The sequence below is a fragment of the Podarcis bocagei genome (genome assembly GCF_964188305.1).
Source record: "Podarcis bocagei genome assembly, chromosome: 1".
Taxonomy (NCBI): domain Eukaryota; kingdom Metazoa; phylum Chordata; class Lepidosauria; order Squamata; family Lacertidae; genus Podarcis; species Podarcis bocagei.
Window position 1 is genome coordinate 3,903,566 of NC_138125.1, and position 17,555 is coordinate 3,921,120.

General features: G+C 48.5%; 1 protein-coding gene across 3 annotated transcripts in view; it reads left to right on the plus strand.

The window, feature by feature from the left end:
- The window catches only part of ATL1 (atlastin GTPase 1), a 45,196-nt gene that overhangs the window by 8,019 nt on the left and 19,622 nt on the right, over positions 1-17,555 (plus strand). For all 3 annotated transcript variants that reach the window (XM_081192808.1, XM_081192809.1, XM_081192810.1), the window contains exons 2-6: positions 1,398-1,645; positions 6,518-6,652; positions 9,454-9,558; positions 10,345-10,395; positions 13,733-13,789. In XM_081192808.1, the coding sequence (XP_081048934.1) occupies positions 1,398-1,645; positions 6,518-6,652; positions 9,454-9,558; positions 10,345-10,395; positions 13,733-13,789 (596 nt within the window). The remainder of the gene's footprint in view (positions 1-1,397; positions 1,646-6,517; positions 6,653-9,453; positions 9,559-10,344; positions 10,396-13,732; positions 13,790-17,555) is intronic.

The window sequence follows — 17,555 nt, forward strand, 5'->3', positions numbered from 1 at the left end:
AAGGTGCTACTGGACAATTTTTTTAATTTTTTAAAATATTTTGACTGTGTCAGACCAACACGGCTACCTACCTGAATCTAGAACCTTCCCCCAGGTGTTCTGGGCTACAAATCCCAACAAAGGAGAGTCGAGCTAAACATCAGGAATAACTTTCTGACAGTAAGAGTTGTTAGACAGTGGAACAGACTCCCATGAGAGGTCGTGGACGCTCTTTCCTTGCAGGTTTTTAAGTAGAGGCTAGATGGCCATGTGTCAAGGATGTTCTGGTTGAGATTCCTGCATTGTGTCAATAATAATAATAATAATAATAATAATAATAATAATAATAATAATAATAATTTATACCCTGCCCATCTGGCTGGGTTTCTGGGCAGCTTCTAACCAAATATTAAAAACAATACAGCATTAGACATTAAAAACTTCCCTAAACAGGGCCGCCTTCAGTTGTCTTTTAAAAGTAAAATAGTTGTTTATCGCCTTGACATCTGATGGGAGGGCGTTCCACAGGGCAGGCGCCACTACTGAGACGGCCCTCTGCCTGGTTCCCTGTAACCTCACTTCACACAGGGAGGGAACCGCCAGAAGGCCCTCGGCACTGGACCTCAGCGTCCGGGCAGAACAATGGGGGTGGAGACGCTGGGTCAGATATACCGGACCCAGGCCGTTTAGGGCTTTCAAGGTCAGCACCAACACTTTGAATTGTGCTCGGAAACGTACTGGGAGCCAATGAAGATCTCTCAGGGCCAGTGTTATATGGTCTTGGCGGCCACTCCCAGTCACCAGTCTGGCTGCCGCATTCTGGATTAATTGCAGTTTCCGAGTCACCTTCAAAGGTAGCCCCACGTAGAGCGCATTGCAGTAATCCAAGCGGGAGATAACCAGAGCATGCACCACTCTGGCGAGACAGTCTGTGGGCAGGTAGGGTCTCAGCCTGCGTACCAGATGGAGCTGGTAAACAGCCACCCTGGACACAGAATTGACCTGCGCCTCCATGGACAGCTGTGAGTCCAAAATGACTCCCAGGCTGCGCACCTGGTCCTTCAGGGGCACAGTTACCCCATTCAGGACCAGAGAGTCCTCCTCACCTGCCCGCCCCCCTGTCCCCCAAGAACAGTACTTCTGTCTTGTCAGGATTCAACCTCAATCTGTTAGCCGCCATCCATCCTTCAACCATCCTCCATCCTCCGCCATCCATCCTCCAGTGTATGACAATTGCAGAGGGTTGGACTAGATGGTTCTTGAGGGTTCTTCGCAACTGTACGGTTCTATGATTCCTGGCTGTTGGGCATGATGGCTGGGGCTGATGGGAGCTGGAGGGCGGTGGTTGAAGGGGCCTGATTGAGCTCTACCCTCTGCTGCTGGGACCTGACCCTGGGGGCTGCTCTCTCCCAACACAGGTGGGTTCTCTGAAAAGAATTACGAGTGGAGCTCGGAGGAGGAGGAGTCCGACGGGAAGGCCCGCCCGGTGCAGGTGCTCATCGTGAAGGATGACCACTCCTTTGAGCTGGACGAAGAGGCCCTCAACCGCATCTTGCTTTCGGAAGCCGTCCGAGACCGCGAGGTGGTGGCCGTCTCTGTGGCGGGGGCTTTCCGGAAGGGCAAGTCGTTCCTGATGGACTTCATGTTGAGATACATGTACAACATGGTAGGTAGGCCTCACATGGTCTCGTTCCACATCTTCAGGGCCTCCCCACAAGGGCAGGACCAAATCAGCTTTTGGGATCTGTCCACTGTCCTCGCAATATTATATTATGGGCTGTCCCGTGAATCCGCTGGATGAAATAGCGGAAGAAGGTTGCCTCAGGAGAGTGAGGGAAATTCTCAGGGATGGTTCACACCCAGGCCGGCACTTTCTTCATCTCCTGCCCTTGGTCAGAAGATATAGAAACAGGATTAGTCGTGCCAACAGGGTAAAGAACAGCTTCTATCCGTGGGCTGTTAGGCTGCTGAATAAAAAGATAACAATAGGGCAACCGACTTTGGGGTTTGGTGGGTGTGCGTCAGTAAACGAGGGGAATTAAGACTAAGAGAGCTGAGTGAGGGGTGCTCTCATAGCTGTCAACTTTCAGATTTGAAAATAAGGGATCAGCAGCCTCACCTGTCCTGGGGACAGTCTACGGGATATCTAAAAATGTGGGAAGCAGCAGGAAACGGCGCTGGAATAAGGGAATTTCCTGCAAAAAAAGGGAAGGTTGACAGCTATGGGTGCTCGTGTAATCTCACTGTATACAAGTTGTACAAGTGACAATAAAGTATTTCAATTTCAATAGGCAAGGTTGGGCAGATGTTCTCTTCTTATTTATTCATACGCCTCCTTTCGGCAGAAAAAAAAGCACCTCAAGGCGGCTGACAAACAGTGCAAATGCAAATTTGTGTCAGCTTGGAGGGCCTTTTCTGTGGTGGCTCCCTGCTTGGGGGACGCTCTCCCCAGGGAGGTTTGCCTGGCACTTTCACTCACTACACACCTTTAGGCACCAGGCGAAAACATTCCTCTTTCACCAGACCGTTGGCCTTTATCTTTAATGTGTTAAAATGAATTCTTGATTTTATTTATGAACGTATGTGGGCTTTTGTTTGTTAGGGTGTGGTATGCGTTTGTGTATGTGTGTAAGCCACTGAGTCGGGCTGGCAGGGAAAAGCAATTAATAAATGAAATGAAGTGAAAGACGCAAATAGAAATAAACCAATGCAAAGGTTTGATGGATGCCGTGGATGCCTGAGTTGACATTCCTACATTGCCGGAGGTCAGACTAGATTATCCTTGGGATCCCTTCTAACGCTACAATTCTGTGCTGCTATGAAATAAATGTAATAAGTAATAATATTTTTTTTGGGGGGGTTGTTTGTTTTGTTAGGCTTTGAATTTTGAATTTCTTTTATACTGTAAACCACCCCCGCGATCTTTGGATGAAGGGTGGCATATACATTTAATAAATAATAAAGTAATAATAATAACAACAATAAAAATAATGCTAAATCTGAACATTTCAGAAGCAATAAAATGCATTTGTTTTCCTGCCAAAAAGACAGCAGGATTACTATTCCACATTAAAACATTTAAGAGAGAGCAAGAATAAGTAACTCTTCCTTTTAAGGGTCCCATGGAGGGTGGGGATGGGGAGGCCGGTGAACTGGCTTGCTCCTGATGGTTCCCGCAGGCTTTCTCCTGCTGGGGTGGTGGTGAAGCGTGAGCTGTGTGTAAGGAGTTCAGCCTACACTCGAGTAGGACCCTGGCAGAGACACATGCCCGACTGGCATGTTCTCTCCCTCCTGGTCGTTCGTTCAGGAGCTTCAAAAGCTTTCTTCTGCCCGAACATCACAGCGACCGATGCCAACCGACACCGGCACACTTAGGGATCCGCAGAGTTTGCGCATCATGCGCGTAACAGACCTCAGTAACTCAGCATTTTGGCTAATCTACTTTATTTACATATAAACCCACACGGAGCACTGCAACATGGCTCCCTCTCTCTCTCTCTAGCATCAAACAGCAAAAAGGACAATAGTCCCACTTCACGGAACACAGTAACACAAACATCCTGTCTCCGTCACTTCCCACTCTGTGGAGTCAAAACATACACTGTCATGTGAAAGACAACAATCCCATGACTGCAATCACGGAGCAGGAATTCTAATACCATGCCCTTGCCACTTGGGTGTTAAGCAGGGAAGGTGCTGTGAGGAGCAATGCCTGGCTCTCTCCTTTGGGCTAGGGGACGTGGGCTAGGGGCCAGCTCCTTGTCCCAGAACTCACATAAATGTCTGGCCAGTCCTAATGTCGAGGGGATCTGTCCAGCGTCCAGAATGAAACACAGCGCACTGTTCTGACAGCTCCGGGGACGCCGCAGACATTTGGCACCCTAAGCAGACACGTTGCCAAGATCTTGAGAGCTATTGATCTGCGTGTAGCCCCAGCTTCCCAGCCGTAATAGCAGTGTGTGTTTTCATTGTCATTGATTTATTTCCTTTACCCATCAATATCCACATGGCATCCCGGAACAATTTACGGTGCAATAAAAAGCATGCTCAGAACAATTGTGCACTTGAAACGAGGCTCCTGGAACATTTGCATCTATTTAAGCCATTATAGGTATCTATAAAAACAATTGAAAGCAAGAAGAACAGGAACACACGTCTAAAAGCCATTCAAATGCAACAGAGACGCCAACCAGGATCTTTTCACCGTAAGGTCCCAGGACACGTTACAGCACTGTAAAGATGCAATATTAAATCCAATTAAAAGAATATGGTGGATCTGGTATGTTTCCTGCTTTCCCCAACTTTTCCACTGGAAAAGCCTCCAAAGTAAGCCCTATGGATTGTACTTGGGACAGCACTGACGTGGGGGATGCGGGTGGCGCTGTGGGTTAAACCACAGAGCCTAGGGCTTGCCGATTAGAAGGTCGGTGGTTCGATTCCCCGCGACGGGGTGAGCTCCCGTTGCTCGGTCCCTGCTCCTTCCAACCTAGCAGTTCGAAAGCACGTCGAAGTGCAAGTAGATAAATAGGTACCACTCTGGCGGGAAGGTAAGCGGCGTTTCCGTGTGCTGCTCTGGTTCGCCAGAAGCGGCTTAGTCATGCTGGCCACGTGACCCGGAAGCTGTACACCGGCTCCCTCGGCCAATAAAGCGAGATGAGCGCCGCAACCCCAGAGTCGGCCACGACTGGACCTAATGGTCAGGGGTCCCTTTACCTTTTAAGGAAGGCATTTCTTATTTCTCCTTGAGCAGCGGGACATTCTCCCCAGTGCTCCCTCTAAATCTGTTCTGGGGTATCCTCCGCTCCCCAGAGAAGATCTGGGCTTGGTTCATGGGGAGGAGAGATCCCATTGCACTAACACTAATCCTTTTCCTAGTGCAAATTTCATGGAATAACGCCCCATATGATGACACACACAGCCTGCAGTCCCTCTCACTCACCCCTTCATGCAGGCTTGCATCTCTAGTGACACACACACCCTGGGCCAAAGCGACGCTCCAGCCATGCTTTGTGGCCTGTGCCAAGCTCTTGACAGGTAGCAAAAATGGGAGATTGGTTTAGCCTCTAGGTCAGTGTTTCCCAACCGGTGTTCTGCGGCACACTAGTGTGCTGCGAGACGTTGCCTGGTGTGCCGCGGGAAAAATTAAAAAATTCGAAAGATAGCTTCATATCCGGAGAGGCGGCCTTCAGGCGAGTTTTAATTTTAATTTTCCTTCTCCCACTTAATGCCCCACGCTTGCCCGAGCAGCTTGCAGTCCTCGGTAACCACGGTGACCCGAGGGAGGGGAGGGAACAGGGAAGTCGAGGGCGGCGGCGAGCCGCGATGACGTCAGTGGGCCGCGCCGCCTCGCCCTGGCACAGTGTGAGAGCCCTGGCTAGTGGCGCGAGCTTTGGAATAAGTGGGATCCGCATGCGCGAGACCGAGATCGCGGGTAAGGAGCTCAGCCCTGGGCAGGAGGAAGCGGGGCCGCGCGTGCGGGCCACATCCCCACAGAGAACGAGCCTCCCCCGGCCCACCACTCCGGGCAGGTCCACTCGCATGAGGGGGCGGCGATGGCGACGGCTGGCAGCTTGCCTGCAATGCCATCCCTCGAGCAGGCGAGGAGCCCGGAGGCTACCAGATGCGAGTCCTCTTTCCCACCCTGCTCGGGAGTCCAGAGCACTTGGTCGCATTCAGGATCTAGAGTGGGGAAGCGGGGCTTGTGTCTGGGCTGGACACATTGGGCTGCCTGTGCCGCTCGACCTGCGGGGAGAAATCAGGGTGGGAGTCACGACCGTGAGGCAGGGCTGCCAAGTGTGGCAGAAGAGGACACGGCCGTCACACCTGTCCTTAGGTAGGAGCTTCTTCCGTGTCGACCTGCTGCCCTAAAGTCTTGGCTTTTTTATTGGCTTTTTGGTGGTTGGCACAGAAGGAAGGCAAGGGGGAGGGGAAAAAATTGAAACTTACACTTTCGTGCGTCCCTCCCGGCGTGACGCTGCGCGCTGACGTCACGGGGCTGTAATGGTGGTGTGCCTCGAGATTTTTTTCATGAAACAAGTGTGCCTTTGCCCAAAAAAGGTTGGGAAACACTGCTCTAGGTATGATACTAATAAGGGACGCGGGTGGTGCTGTGGGTTAAACCACAGAGCCTAGGGCTTGCTGATCAGAAGGTCGGCGGTTCAAATCCCCGCGACGGGGTGAGCTCCCGTTGTTCGGTCCCTGCTCCTGCCAACCTAGCAGTTCGAAAGCACGTCAAAGTGCGAGTAGATAAATAGGTACCACTCCAGTGGGAAGGTACTGGCATTTCCGTGCGCTGCTCTGGTTCGCCAGAAGCAGCTTAGTCTTGCTGGCCACACGACCCGAAAGCTGTACACCGGCTCCCTCGGCCAGTAAAGCGAGATGAGCGCTGCAACCCCAGAGTCGGTCACAACTGGACCTAATGGTCAGGGGTCCCTTTACCCTTTACCTTTACCTAGGATGCTAATCTTGGCCTGATTTGGCCCGCCAGTTACGGGAACCAACAGAATCAACTACCGCTTGCCATCTCTCCACCTTGCAGGAGTTGGCCGACTGGGTTGGCGACTACAATGAGCCTCTGACGGGCTTTTCCTGGAGAGGCGGCTCGGAGCGGGAGACGACAGGCATCCAGATCTGGAGCGAAGTCTTCCTCGTGGACAAGCCCGATGGGAACAAGGTAGGCAGCTCCTTGACGCTACTCTGTCCCATGAGACCAGGGCCCTTCAGGATTTAACCTCCTTCCGCAGGGCCTGTAAGACAGAGCTATTCCGCCTGGCTTTCAATTTGAACTTAGCCTGATCTTTTATTCCCCTTCCTTCCCTTCCCCTCCCCTTTTTATGAAGATTCCCCGCTCTGGGATCCCACAGCTAATTCTCGCCTGGTCTCCTCGCTGGCCCAAATAGGACTAACTTAGCCAGCTAGCCTTGGTGATCATCGAATGTTTATTGGATGGATTCCCCCACTAAACTGATTTTTGAATTCTGAATTTATTGTTATTCACATTTTATACTGTATTTTATGCTGTTTATTGTCGCATCAATTAAGTGTTTTAAATTTGTTGTTAGCCTCCCTGAGCCAGGTTTTCTGAACCAGGAAGGGTGGGGTATAAATAAACATTTATTATTTATTATTATTATTATTATTACTCACAGCTATCGCTGTGCAGTCCTTTCGGCTGATCCGGTTGGTCTACCTCAGTGGTTCCTAAAATGGGTGGTACCACCTCTTGTGGAGGAATAAAATTGCAAATTGTGGGGGAATTAAAATATATCTATCCTTGTGGACCCACATGTGTGAGTGAACAACAAACAAATTGGCTGGGTGCCTTGATTCAAAATGCAGGGCTAGCATACAGAGATCCCCCCCATAGCAGAGTCTTAAACTAATAAAGGTTAAGCAGTAGTATAGCATTGGGAACATAGATTGTTAAATCTTTTTATCCTGTCAGCTGAACACAGCAGCTGACTCTTTCTACCCCTCTTGCAATGTGCAGAGTACACACTGTTAAGTAAGTTTAAAATGCTTTACTTACAGATTCAAGGTCTGTCATGCATTGTTGCTTGCAGCAGCAAGGAAAGCACAGGCAACTGTATTTTTGGGCAGAAAATACAGAATGTAGTTTCAAACATGTGCTATAAGCTTGGGAGCAAGCTTACAAACGTCCTTCTTTATTACATGCTGCAGAGAGAGGGGGGGGGAGTAGAAAGAAACTTTGCTTCCTCTCCAGAGGAGAGGGGGCATGACCTAACTGAGTCTATCTAGCAATACAACTCTGTGGTCCTTAACCCCTTCATGCACTAACTAGCAGTTGTGCATAGCTTTGTTTGACTGCACTTTCCCATGCAAATGACTCAGACTTTGGAAAGCTGGTATCACTGGACCAAGTTCATCCATTTTGTTTAATCAATTAAACCACATACTTTTGGATTTTGAAGAAATGTGTAATTAATTGTTATTGGTTTGGATTTTATTGTGTTATTATCTTCCTTAGTGAGTCATGCAAACTGATATTCTGCATAATGCTTTATTATTATTATTTTAAAAAATAGATTACAAGCATAAAGTCCAAAACAAAGCAGAACAAACAAGACAAAGCAAAACAAAAGCAAAACAAAAAAGAAAACAAAAAGAAAAATCACACCTACAAAGAAAACCATATCGTCATACTAATCGCTACGTACATATACACTTATTGACTTCCTTTGTTCTGAGACCTCATAGTTTTTAATCTTTCTATATTGTTGTGTCTAGTGTAGATTACCTCTATCTTTTATACCTCTTGCACCATTTTTCAATTTATTTAACCTTTACTCCAGAACAATGTTTTTTCATATATTCTTTAACACATTCCCATTCTTTTACTAATTTCTGGTCCGATTGTCCCCTTAAGAATGCTGTGAATCTTGCCAGATATATATATATATATTCACAAAATTTGATTTGCCATTCTTTTATTGATGGGATTCCCCCCCCCCCTTTCCAATTTTTTGCAATGAGCATCCTGGCAGCTGTTGTTGCATAGAGGAATACTTTCCTTTGATTGCCAGGAATATGGTTTGTGATTACACCTAAAAGGAATGCCTCTGTTTTTTTACTAAAAAGATATTTTGAACATCTTTTTGATTTCCTCATATATTTCATTCCAAAATTGTTTAGTAGGTCGGCAGTGTATAATGTTTTTTATAGGGTAGGGTGGCGAGGGGCAGTGGAAATGAGATCATGCAAACAAGGAGGCAGTGGCCTGAAAAAGTTTGGGAACCGCTGCTCTAAATAAATAAAGGACAATCTTGGAAACCCTTTTCCCAAACGTACTGGGACCCTCCCTGACCGTAGACTGTCTCGCCAGAGTGGTGCATGCTCTGGTTATCTCCCGCTTGGACTACTGCAATGCACTCTACGTGGGGCTACCTTTGAAGGTGACCTGGAAACTGCAATTAATCCAGAATGGGGCAGCTAGACTGGTGACTGGGAGCGGCCACCGAGACCATATAACACCAGTCTTGAAAGACCTGCACTGGCTCCCAGTACATTTCCAAGCACAATTCAAAGTGTTGGTGCTCACCTTTAAAGCCCTAAATAGCCTCAACCCAGTATACCTGAAGGAGCGTTTCCACCCCCATTGTTCAGCCCGGACACTGAGGTCCAGCTCCGAGGGCCTTCTGGTGGTTCCCTCACTGCGAGAAGCAAAGCTACAGGGAACCAGGCAGAGGGCCTTCTCGGTAGTGGCGCCCGCCCTGTGGAACGCCCTCCCACCAGATGTCAGAGAGATAAACAACTACCTGACATTCAGAAGACATCTTAAGGCAGCCCTGTTCAGGGAAGTTTTTAATGTGTGACATTTTAGTGTATTTTTGGTCTCTGTGGGAGCCGCCCAGAGTGGCTGGGGAAACCCAGCCAGATGGGCGGGGTACAAATAATAAATTATTATTATTATTATTATTATTATTATTATTATTATTATTATTCCGTCTCCTGCAGGTGGCTGTGCTGCTGATGGACACTCAGGGGACCTTTGACAGCCAGTCAACCCTGCGAGATTCAGCCACCGTCTTTGCTCTCAGTACCATGATCAGCTCCATCCAGGTAACTGTGATGTTGGGACTGGGGGTTGGAGGGGGGTTGTGTGTGAAGATGGCATGAGCAGAGGATGGGCGGTGCTTTGTGTTCGACCAGCTGACCTTAGTAAGCAGGAGGCAAACAGCCGCCAGCCTCCCTAAGCCCCAGCAAGGGACGCTAGGTGGTCGTGACTTCTGCCCTGTCCCGTGTTTCTTGCAACCAGAGCTGTTTCTGCTCTGCTGCAGTTTGGTTTCTGCTAAAACCTGCCTGCATGGTCTCACAATCCACTGTGGCTGGAATGAACGTCATTCATTAGACAATCACATAAGGTAACTCAATTGCATTTCAGTGGAAGGGAATCCATGCCCAAAAGAATGCAGAAAATAACGTAACTCTTTACGTAACGTTTGTGGACTTAAACAATGCTGGCAAGTACTGCTCATATTTGCTTGTGTGATTTCCCTTCCTGACCTTTGCTGAATTTGTGAATTGTGACAGTTCCGTTCCTCTTCCCCTTTCCAGCAGAGTTCTTCGTCATTAGACCTGGCTACTTAGCATAATTGATGGCACATTTGATTGTCTAGTAAACTGCTTTCTAGGGGAAGGTCTGTAGTTCAGTGGTTAGAGCTGATTTGGGGTGCCTCTCCTCACCCCTTCTGAAAATTGCTGATTCTGGGGAAATAGGCACAAGATCACATGCAGGGGGGAGACACCCACCCACTCGCCATAGTGGGGTGGAATTCTGGCAACGAAAGAGAAGCCAGGGTTGCTTTCAGTCATTCTTACATGCTTGTGGGGTTGTTTTGCATCCAGGTGTACAATTTGTCCCAGAATGTTCAAGAAGACGACCTCCAGCACTTGCAGGTAATATCACTCCCCCCCCCTCTCTCTCTCTCTCCTCCCCCATTTATGGTGTTTGGGTTTGGGCAGAAGTAGGCTGATCGCCGAAGAATTGATGCTTTTGAACTGTGGTGCTGGAGGAGACTCTTGAGAGTCCCATGGACTTCAAGAAGATCCAACCTCTCCATTCTGAAGGAAATCAGCCCTGAGTGCTCACTGGAAGGACAGATCCTGAAGCTGAGGCTCCAAGACATTGGCCACCTCATGAGAAGAGAAGACTCCCCGGAAAAGACCCTGATGTTGGGAAAGATTGAGGGCACAAGGAGAAGGGGGCGACAGAGGATGAGATGGTTGGACAGTGTTCTCGAAGCTACCAGCATGAGTTTGACCAAACTGCGGGAGGCAGTGGAAGACAGGAGTGCCTGGCGTGCTCTGGTCCAGGGGGTCACGAAGAGGCGGACACGACTAAACGACTAAACAACAACAACAAAGCACAGAATGGACACTGAATGAACCTCACCGGGAATCTCTCTTATTTGTCTGTAGGAAAAGAGGTTTCTGGTCCTTGACTTGTTTCCAGGCTCCTTTAAAATAACGCTCAAATTGGTTTTATTCTGCTACTGCTTTTATTGGTTCTGCACTTTTAAATGTGTTTTATACAGTGGTGCCTCGCAAGACGAAATTAATTCGTTCCGCAAGTCTCTTCGTCTTGCGAGTTTTTCGTCTTGCGATGCACGGTTTCCCATAGGAATGCATTGAAAATCAATTAATGCGTTCCTAGGGAAACCGCCTTCAGAGCAGGTCCGGGGACAGTCTGTCCCCGGACCTCTTCTGAAGGCTGGGGGGGGGGACAAGGGCTTTTCTTCCCACCCCCAGCATTTTAAAAAACCCCGGGACAGCGGAGGACTTCTCCGCTGTCCAGGCGATCTTAAAATGCTGGCGGGCGGCATTTTAAAATCGCCCCGGACAGCGGAGGACTTCTCCGCTGTCCGGGGCGATTTAAAAGCCCCTGGGAAGGCAGGCAGGGGGGACAAAGACTTTCGCCCCCTGCCCGCCTTCAGAAGGTGTTCCCGCCCCCAGCCCCGCTTCGGAACAGCGTTCCGAAGTGGGGCGGCTGGGGCAGGTGTTCCCGCCCCCCCTCCCCGCTTCGGAACAGCGTTCCGAAGTGGGGCGGCTGGGGCAGCTGTTCCCGCCCCCCCGACCCCCAGCATTTTAAAATCTCCCCCTGTCCCGGGGAGATTTTAAAATGCTGGGGGTCGGCAGCCCCCCAGCATTTTAAAATCTCCCCGGGACACGGGGAGATTTTAAAATGCTCCCGACTTCTCTGCTGTCCCGGGGAGATTTTAAAATGCTGGGGGTCGGCAGTGAACGCTTCGCTCCCGCCCGCCAGCATTTTAAGATCGCCCGGGGCAGGCGGGGGGGAAGGCAGGCGGGGGGGAGCAAAGACTTTTGCCCCCCGCCGGCCTTCAGAAGAGGTCCTCTTCTGAAGGCCGGCTGTGGGCGAAAGTCTTTGCTCCCGACCGCCAGCATTTCCCTATGGGCTTTCGTCTTGCGATGCAAGCCCATAGGGAAATTCGTCTTGCGAAGCGCCTCCAAAACAGAAAACCCTTTCGTCTTGCGGGTTTTCCGTCTTGCGAGGCATTCGTCTTGCGGGGTACCACTGTATATTGCTTAGATATGCTTCTTCTATTGCTTTTAGCAGTTCACTCCACCCACTTTCTCCATGCCATGTATGATTTCAGAAACCTCTATAATAAGATGTCACAAGACTCCTTGTTTTTACAGATTAAAAAGGTAAAGGTAAAGTAAACGGTGTTCTGTGAGCTCTAGTTTCCGTCACGGTATCTCATTGTGGCAGAAGCGGTTTAGTCCTGCTGGCCACATGACCTGGAAAGCTCCCTCAGCCTGAAAGTGGAGATGAGCTCCACACCCCATAGTCGATTTCAACTGGACTTGACTGTCCAGGGGTCCTTTACCTTTACAGATTAAAATTGTTGTTGTTTAGTTGTGGCCAAAGTCTTGGAGCCTCATGAGGTGGCCAAAGTCTTGGAGCCTCAGCTTCAGGATCTGTCCTTCCAATGAGCACTCAGGGCTGGTTTCCTTCAGAATGGAGAGGTTGGATCTTCTTGCAGTCCATGGGACTCTCAAGAGTCTCCTCCAGCACCAGAATTCAAAAGCATCCATTCTTCCGTGATCAGCCTTCTTTACGGTCCAGCTCTCACTTCCATACATCACTACTGGGAAAAACATGGCTTTAACTATACAGACCTTTGTTGGCAAGGTGATGTCTCTGCTTTTTGAAATGCTGTCTAGGTTTGTCACTGCTTTTCTCCCAAGAAGCAGGCTTTTTTTAATTTCGTGGCTGCTGTCACCATCTGCAGTGATCATGGAGCCCAGATTAAAATATTAAAATATATAGTTCAAGAGAGGGTGGGTGCTCTTCCAATGACACAGCTTGTTATCCAGAGTTGGTCATACTTGGAGTAGATAGACCTTCTGAAATAAATGGGTGTTTGATTGCCGCGGGCCTGCTCTTGAGTATGACTTACTTGGATATCACCTGCTGAACTTGCAATGATGAGAAGAATGTTTGACTCTGTCCAACCTTGGAAACAAATGTTCCAGTGCAAAGGGCTCAATGAAATGAAGTTGCATGTGTGTAGAACAAGGTCTGGCAGCGCAACTGGACTTCCCTTCTGTGTGCCTCCTGCACACCTCTTAAATCTGCTCTGGGGCAAGACACATGGCCTGAGCAGACCTCATCCCTCCCTGTTTCCCCCGCTTTGTGCTCTGTTGAATTCTACCCCCTTTCAACACAGCCCCTTCTCTGACACATTCATCTCCCTCGATTTTTTTATATACATATACTTTTCAAATCAATACATTTCATTAGTTTTACAGTCCATTTAACATTTCAGAATTTGAGTTCCTTCCCCTTCTTTCAGTGGTTCCTTAAGTATCTTTTAACACCTTCTGCATATCCAAGTTCATTTACTTGCTCATTTAATTATCTACTGTAAATACCTACTTTTATAAAACTGCAGGTTATTACAATAATCCTGCTAATGTTTTCATCTGTTTACAATTTATCTGTAAATATTCAATAAACCATTTCTGTTCTTTCATAAAAAGCTTGTTATCTTGATTTCTTATTCTTCCAGCAAGTGTCCCAATTTCTGCATATTCCATGAGTTTATGTATCCATTCTTCCTTTACTGGGACTTCTGTTTCTTTACTGGTAGCATTCTTGCTGCTGTAGTAGCATACATGCATAAATTCCTACACAATTTAGGTAGTTCTGTCTCTATAATTCCCAAAATAAAAGCTCATCGTTTTTGCCCCGGTCTGCTTCTTGTTTCAGCTCTTCACAGAATATGGGAGGCTGGCCATGGAGGAGACGTTCCTGAAGCCCTTTCAGGTAAGGGGCGTCTGCAGGGAGCACCCCACTTCATCTGTGTTGCTGGGTGGCAGTGTTGGAATCTCAGCCTTGGTCAGAGGTATCTGGCCATTCTCCAGGCATTCGGCTTGAGATCCTGTTGACCTCCCCGTCTGCGTCTCCCGGCAGGATACAGGCAAGGTCTTTCCGGCGACCCCACTCAGTGTGAGAGGGACACACCAACTCCTCCCTCTTCCCTGCTTCCCTCAGGGAGGGGAAAAGAGACAGACAGAAATCTATTTACATTGCTTTATTTCTGTCATTCCAGCAGCACAGAGAAACAGGTCTGCACTCTCCAGTCTCCAACAGTAGAGAGAGATAAACTCCACCCCTGTACTTCCAGTACAGGTCAGATGACACTCTGAGCTAACATCCGGTGCTCAGTACAGTGAATAGACTGCCCCTTTGTTCCAATAGTACAGTCCCAAACATCAACATCCTGTTTTGCATTCCAGCAACTTGCAGCTGGCTTTCGCATTGCTGCTTTTTCCTGACAGGCAGATGATCTAAAAGCCAGGCTCCAGCTCCCAGCAGCCCCAGTTTGTGTGTCCAATTGCCAGGGAATATGGGAGCCGTAACCCAAAACCTCTGGAGGGCCACAGGTTGGAGGAGACCTTGATGGTGCAGTGGGCAGTATTAGTGGGAATGTTCAGGGAGGCAGGAGAGGATATATTGTTTATTAATATTCTTTCTAACTTGAACTAGCAAGTTCCTTTACTTACATTATATGTATTTTTATTAAAGATTTTCTTAGTTTACGAAAGTATCGTATTTTTCGCTCTATAAGATGCACCAGACCACCAGACGCACCTAGTTTTTGGAGGAGGAAAAGAAGAAAAAAAAAATCTGAATCTCAGAAGCCAGAACAGCAAGAGGGATCGCTGCGCAGTGAAAGCAGCGATCCCTCTTGCTGTCCTGGCTTCTGGGATAGTTGCGCAGCCAGCATTCGCTCCATAAGATGCACACACATTTTCCCTTTTTAGGAGGGAAAAAGAGAGTCTTATAGAGCAAAAAATACAGTATGTGCAATCTCTCTCTCTGTCTCTCTCTCTTTTCTCCAAGTAAAATTTTTTACAGATCAGTTTCATTTGTTGAGACATTAGGAAGAAAAAGGGGAAAGAGGGGGTGGAAGATGGGTGGGGGTGGGGTCGGGTGGCGATGTTTCTGTTTTACTTAATATATGTGGGGTTTTGTGTCAGCGTTGCTTGTGCAGGTTCTCTGCTGTTCACTTGTGTTCATTTGGTGGTGAGAGAGGTTGGGGTTGGCCCAGGGTGTGGTGGTTCATTTGTGGTTGGCTGTGGTGGTCTTTGTTTTCATGTGTGAGTGGGGTGGATGGGTGTTTTGGATCAGGTTAGCCATATTGATTTGTATGCTGTTGGTGGATTTTTGTCATTGTCTTGTTGGGCTGTGTATGTGATAAAGGGGAGCAAGTTCCTTTACTTAGCAGAGCTTACATTCCCCTTTTAAATGCACAGCAGATAGCTGGTTGCAGGCTTGTTTAAGCCTCTCACTATTAGATTCCTGATAAGTTCCCTTTTATCCCTCTTAAAGGGCCACAATCTTTTTCATAACTAACAAGAAGAAAGTTTACTCACAAATCATCAGTTCACAGTTGGATCCCTGAAGGCAGACTTAGTTACATAGTATACACATGTGGATTTATCCCATATGGCAATAATCCCAGCTAAAATCTAGCTAAAAATTTGCTCCAACGATGGAGGAAGTCAAAGAGAGAGAGATGGCAGCATGCCTTGTCCCTTTTGTTACCTGGTCAGGTAAGGTCACGGCCACCTCTGGTCACATGCAAAAGGAAGTATGTCCCAGTCAGGAGGAAACAGCAAGTTTTTGACTGACAGGACCAAACATTCCCCTGCATGTCCACTCTAGGAAAACAAGGAATGTTGTACTTGACTGCTACTTATGTATCACATCCCACAGTATCTGGGTATTCTCAGCTCTGTTCTCCAGAATGACTACCCGCCCCCCTTGCACTGTGGGGTAGAGAGGGGCGTCTTTGTGTTGTTATAAATTTGGAGGGGGGGGGTCAGTCTGGATGATGCCCTGAGTTCCTTCCAGCTCTTGGGATCCTGTATCTGTGGGGGTAGAAGGTATGAGAACAAGCTTCCCAACTTGTCCCTTTGTCTTGGCAAGGATTTTAGTTCATATAATTGTCAAGTTGGAAGGGGCCCTGAGGGTCATCCAGTCCAACCACAATTAGCATAACCAAATAAGTTGCTGTGTGCCATAGAACAATTGGGTAGGTCTTCCCTCCACCCCGCTTCACCTAGCCAGGAGAACAAGAGAGAATGAGTGTGTGTGAGAGAGAGCTGAGCTGGAACAGGCTGGAAGCTGGAGACACAGAGACTTGATTGCTCTGTACTGGATCCAAAGCTAATAGAGAAGCAAGATATGCTGGGGTGTTGATGCTGTGAGTCCTTCTGTCTTATGCTCAGGGTGGCGCTGTGGTCTAAACCACTGAGGCTCTTGGGTTTGCCGATCGGAAGGTCAATGGTTCAAATCCCCGCGATGGGGTGAGCTCCCGTTGCTCTCTCCCAGCTCCTGCCAAGCTGGCAGTTCGAAAGCACACCAGTGCAAGTAGATAAATAGGTACCGCTCCGGCGGAAAGGTAAACGGTGTTTCTGTGTGCTCTGGTTTCCGTCTTGGTTTCCCATTGGGCCAAAAGCGGTATAGGCCTGCTAGCCACATGACCCGGAAAGCTGTCTGTGGACAAATGTCGGCTCCCTCGGCCTGAAAGCGAGATGAGCGCCATAACCCCAGAGTCTCCTTTGACTTGACTTAACCGTCCAGGGGTGTTTTACCTGTAAAAAAGGTAAAGGTAAAGGGGCCCCTGACCATTAGGTCCAGTCACAGACGACTCTGGGGTTGCGGCGCTCATCTCGCTCTATAGGCCAAGGGAGCCGGCGTTTGTCCGCACACAGCTTCCGGGTCATGTGGCTAGCATGACTAAGCTGCTTCTGGCAAACCAGAGCAGCACTCGAAAACGCTGTTTACCTTCCCGCCGGAGCGGTACCTATTTATCTACTTGCACTTTGACGTGCTTTCGAACTGCTAGGTTGGCAGGAGCTGGGACCGAGCAACGGGAGCTCACTCCGTCGTGGGGATTCGAACCGCCGACCTTCTGATCGGCAAGTCCTAGGCTCTGTGGTTTAACCCACAGCGCCACGCACGTCCCTATAGAGACTACCTTAAACTGCGTTTAAAGCCAAAATCGCACCACCCACTTTACCTTTACCTTTATATGTGTGTAAATAAAGCCATGTATCCAAAAGACAGCACAGTCTCCACTGACCCTCATTCCAAGGAAACCAAACCTGGAGAAGCACATGGAACCCCCCAGAGTCCCTCAGCGTTCAGAGATTGGGGTGGCGTATTCAGCAAGGCATTTGACAAGGTGCCCCATGATATTCTTGTAAAGAAGCTGGTAAAATGCGGTCTTGACTATGCTACCACTCAGTGGATTTGTAACTGGCTGACTGACCGAACCCAAAGGGTGCTCATCAATGGTTCCTCTTCATCCTGGAGAAGAGTGACTAGTGGGGTGCCACAGGGTTCTGTCTTGGGCCCGGTCTTATTCAACATCTTTATCAACGACTTGGATGATGGACTCAAGGGCATCCTGATCAAATTTGCAGATGACACCAAACTGGGAGGGGTGGCTAACACCCCAGAGGACAGGATCACACTTCAAAACGACCTTGACAGATTAGAGAACTGGGCAAAAACAAAC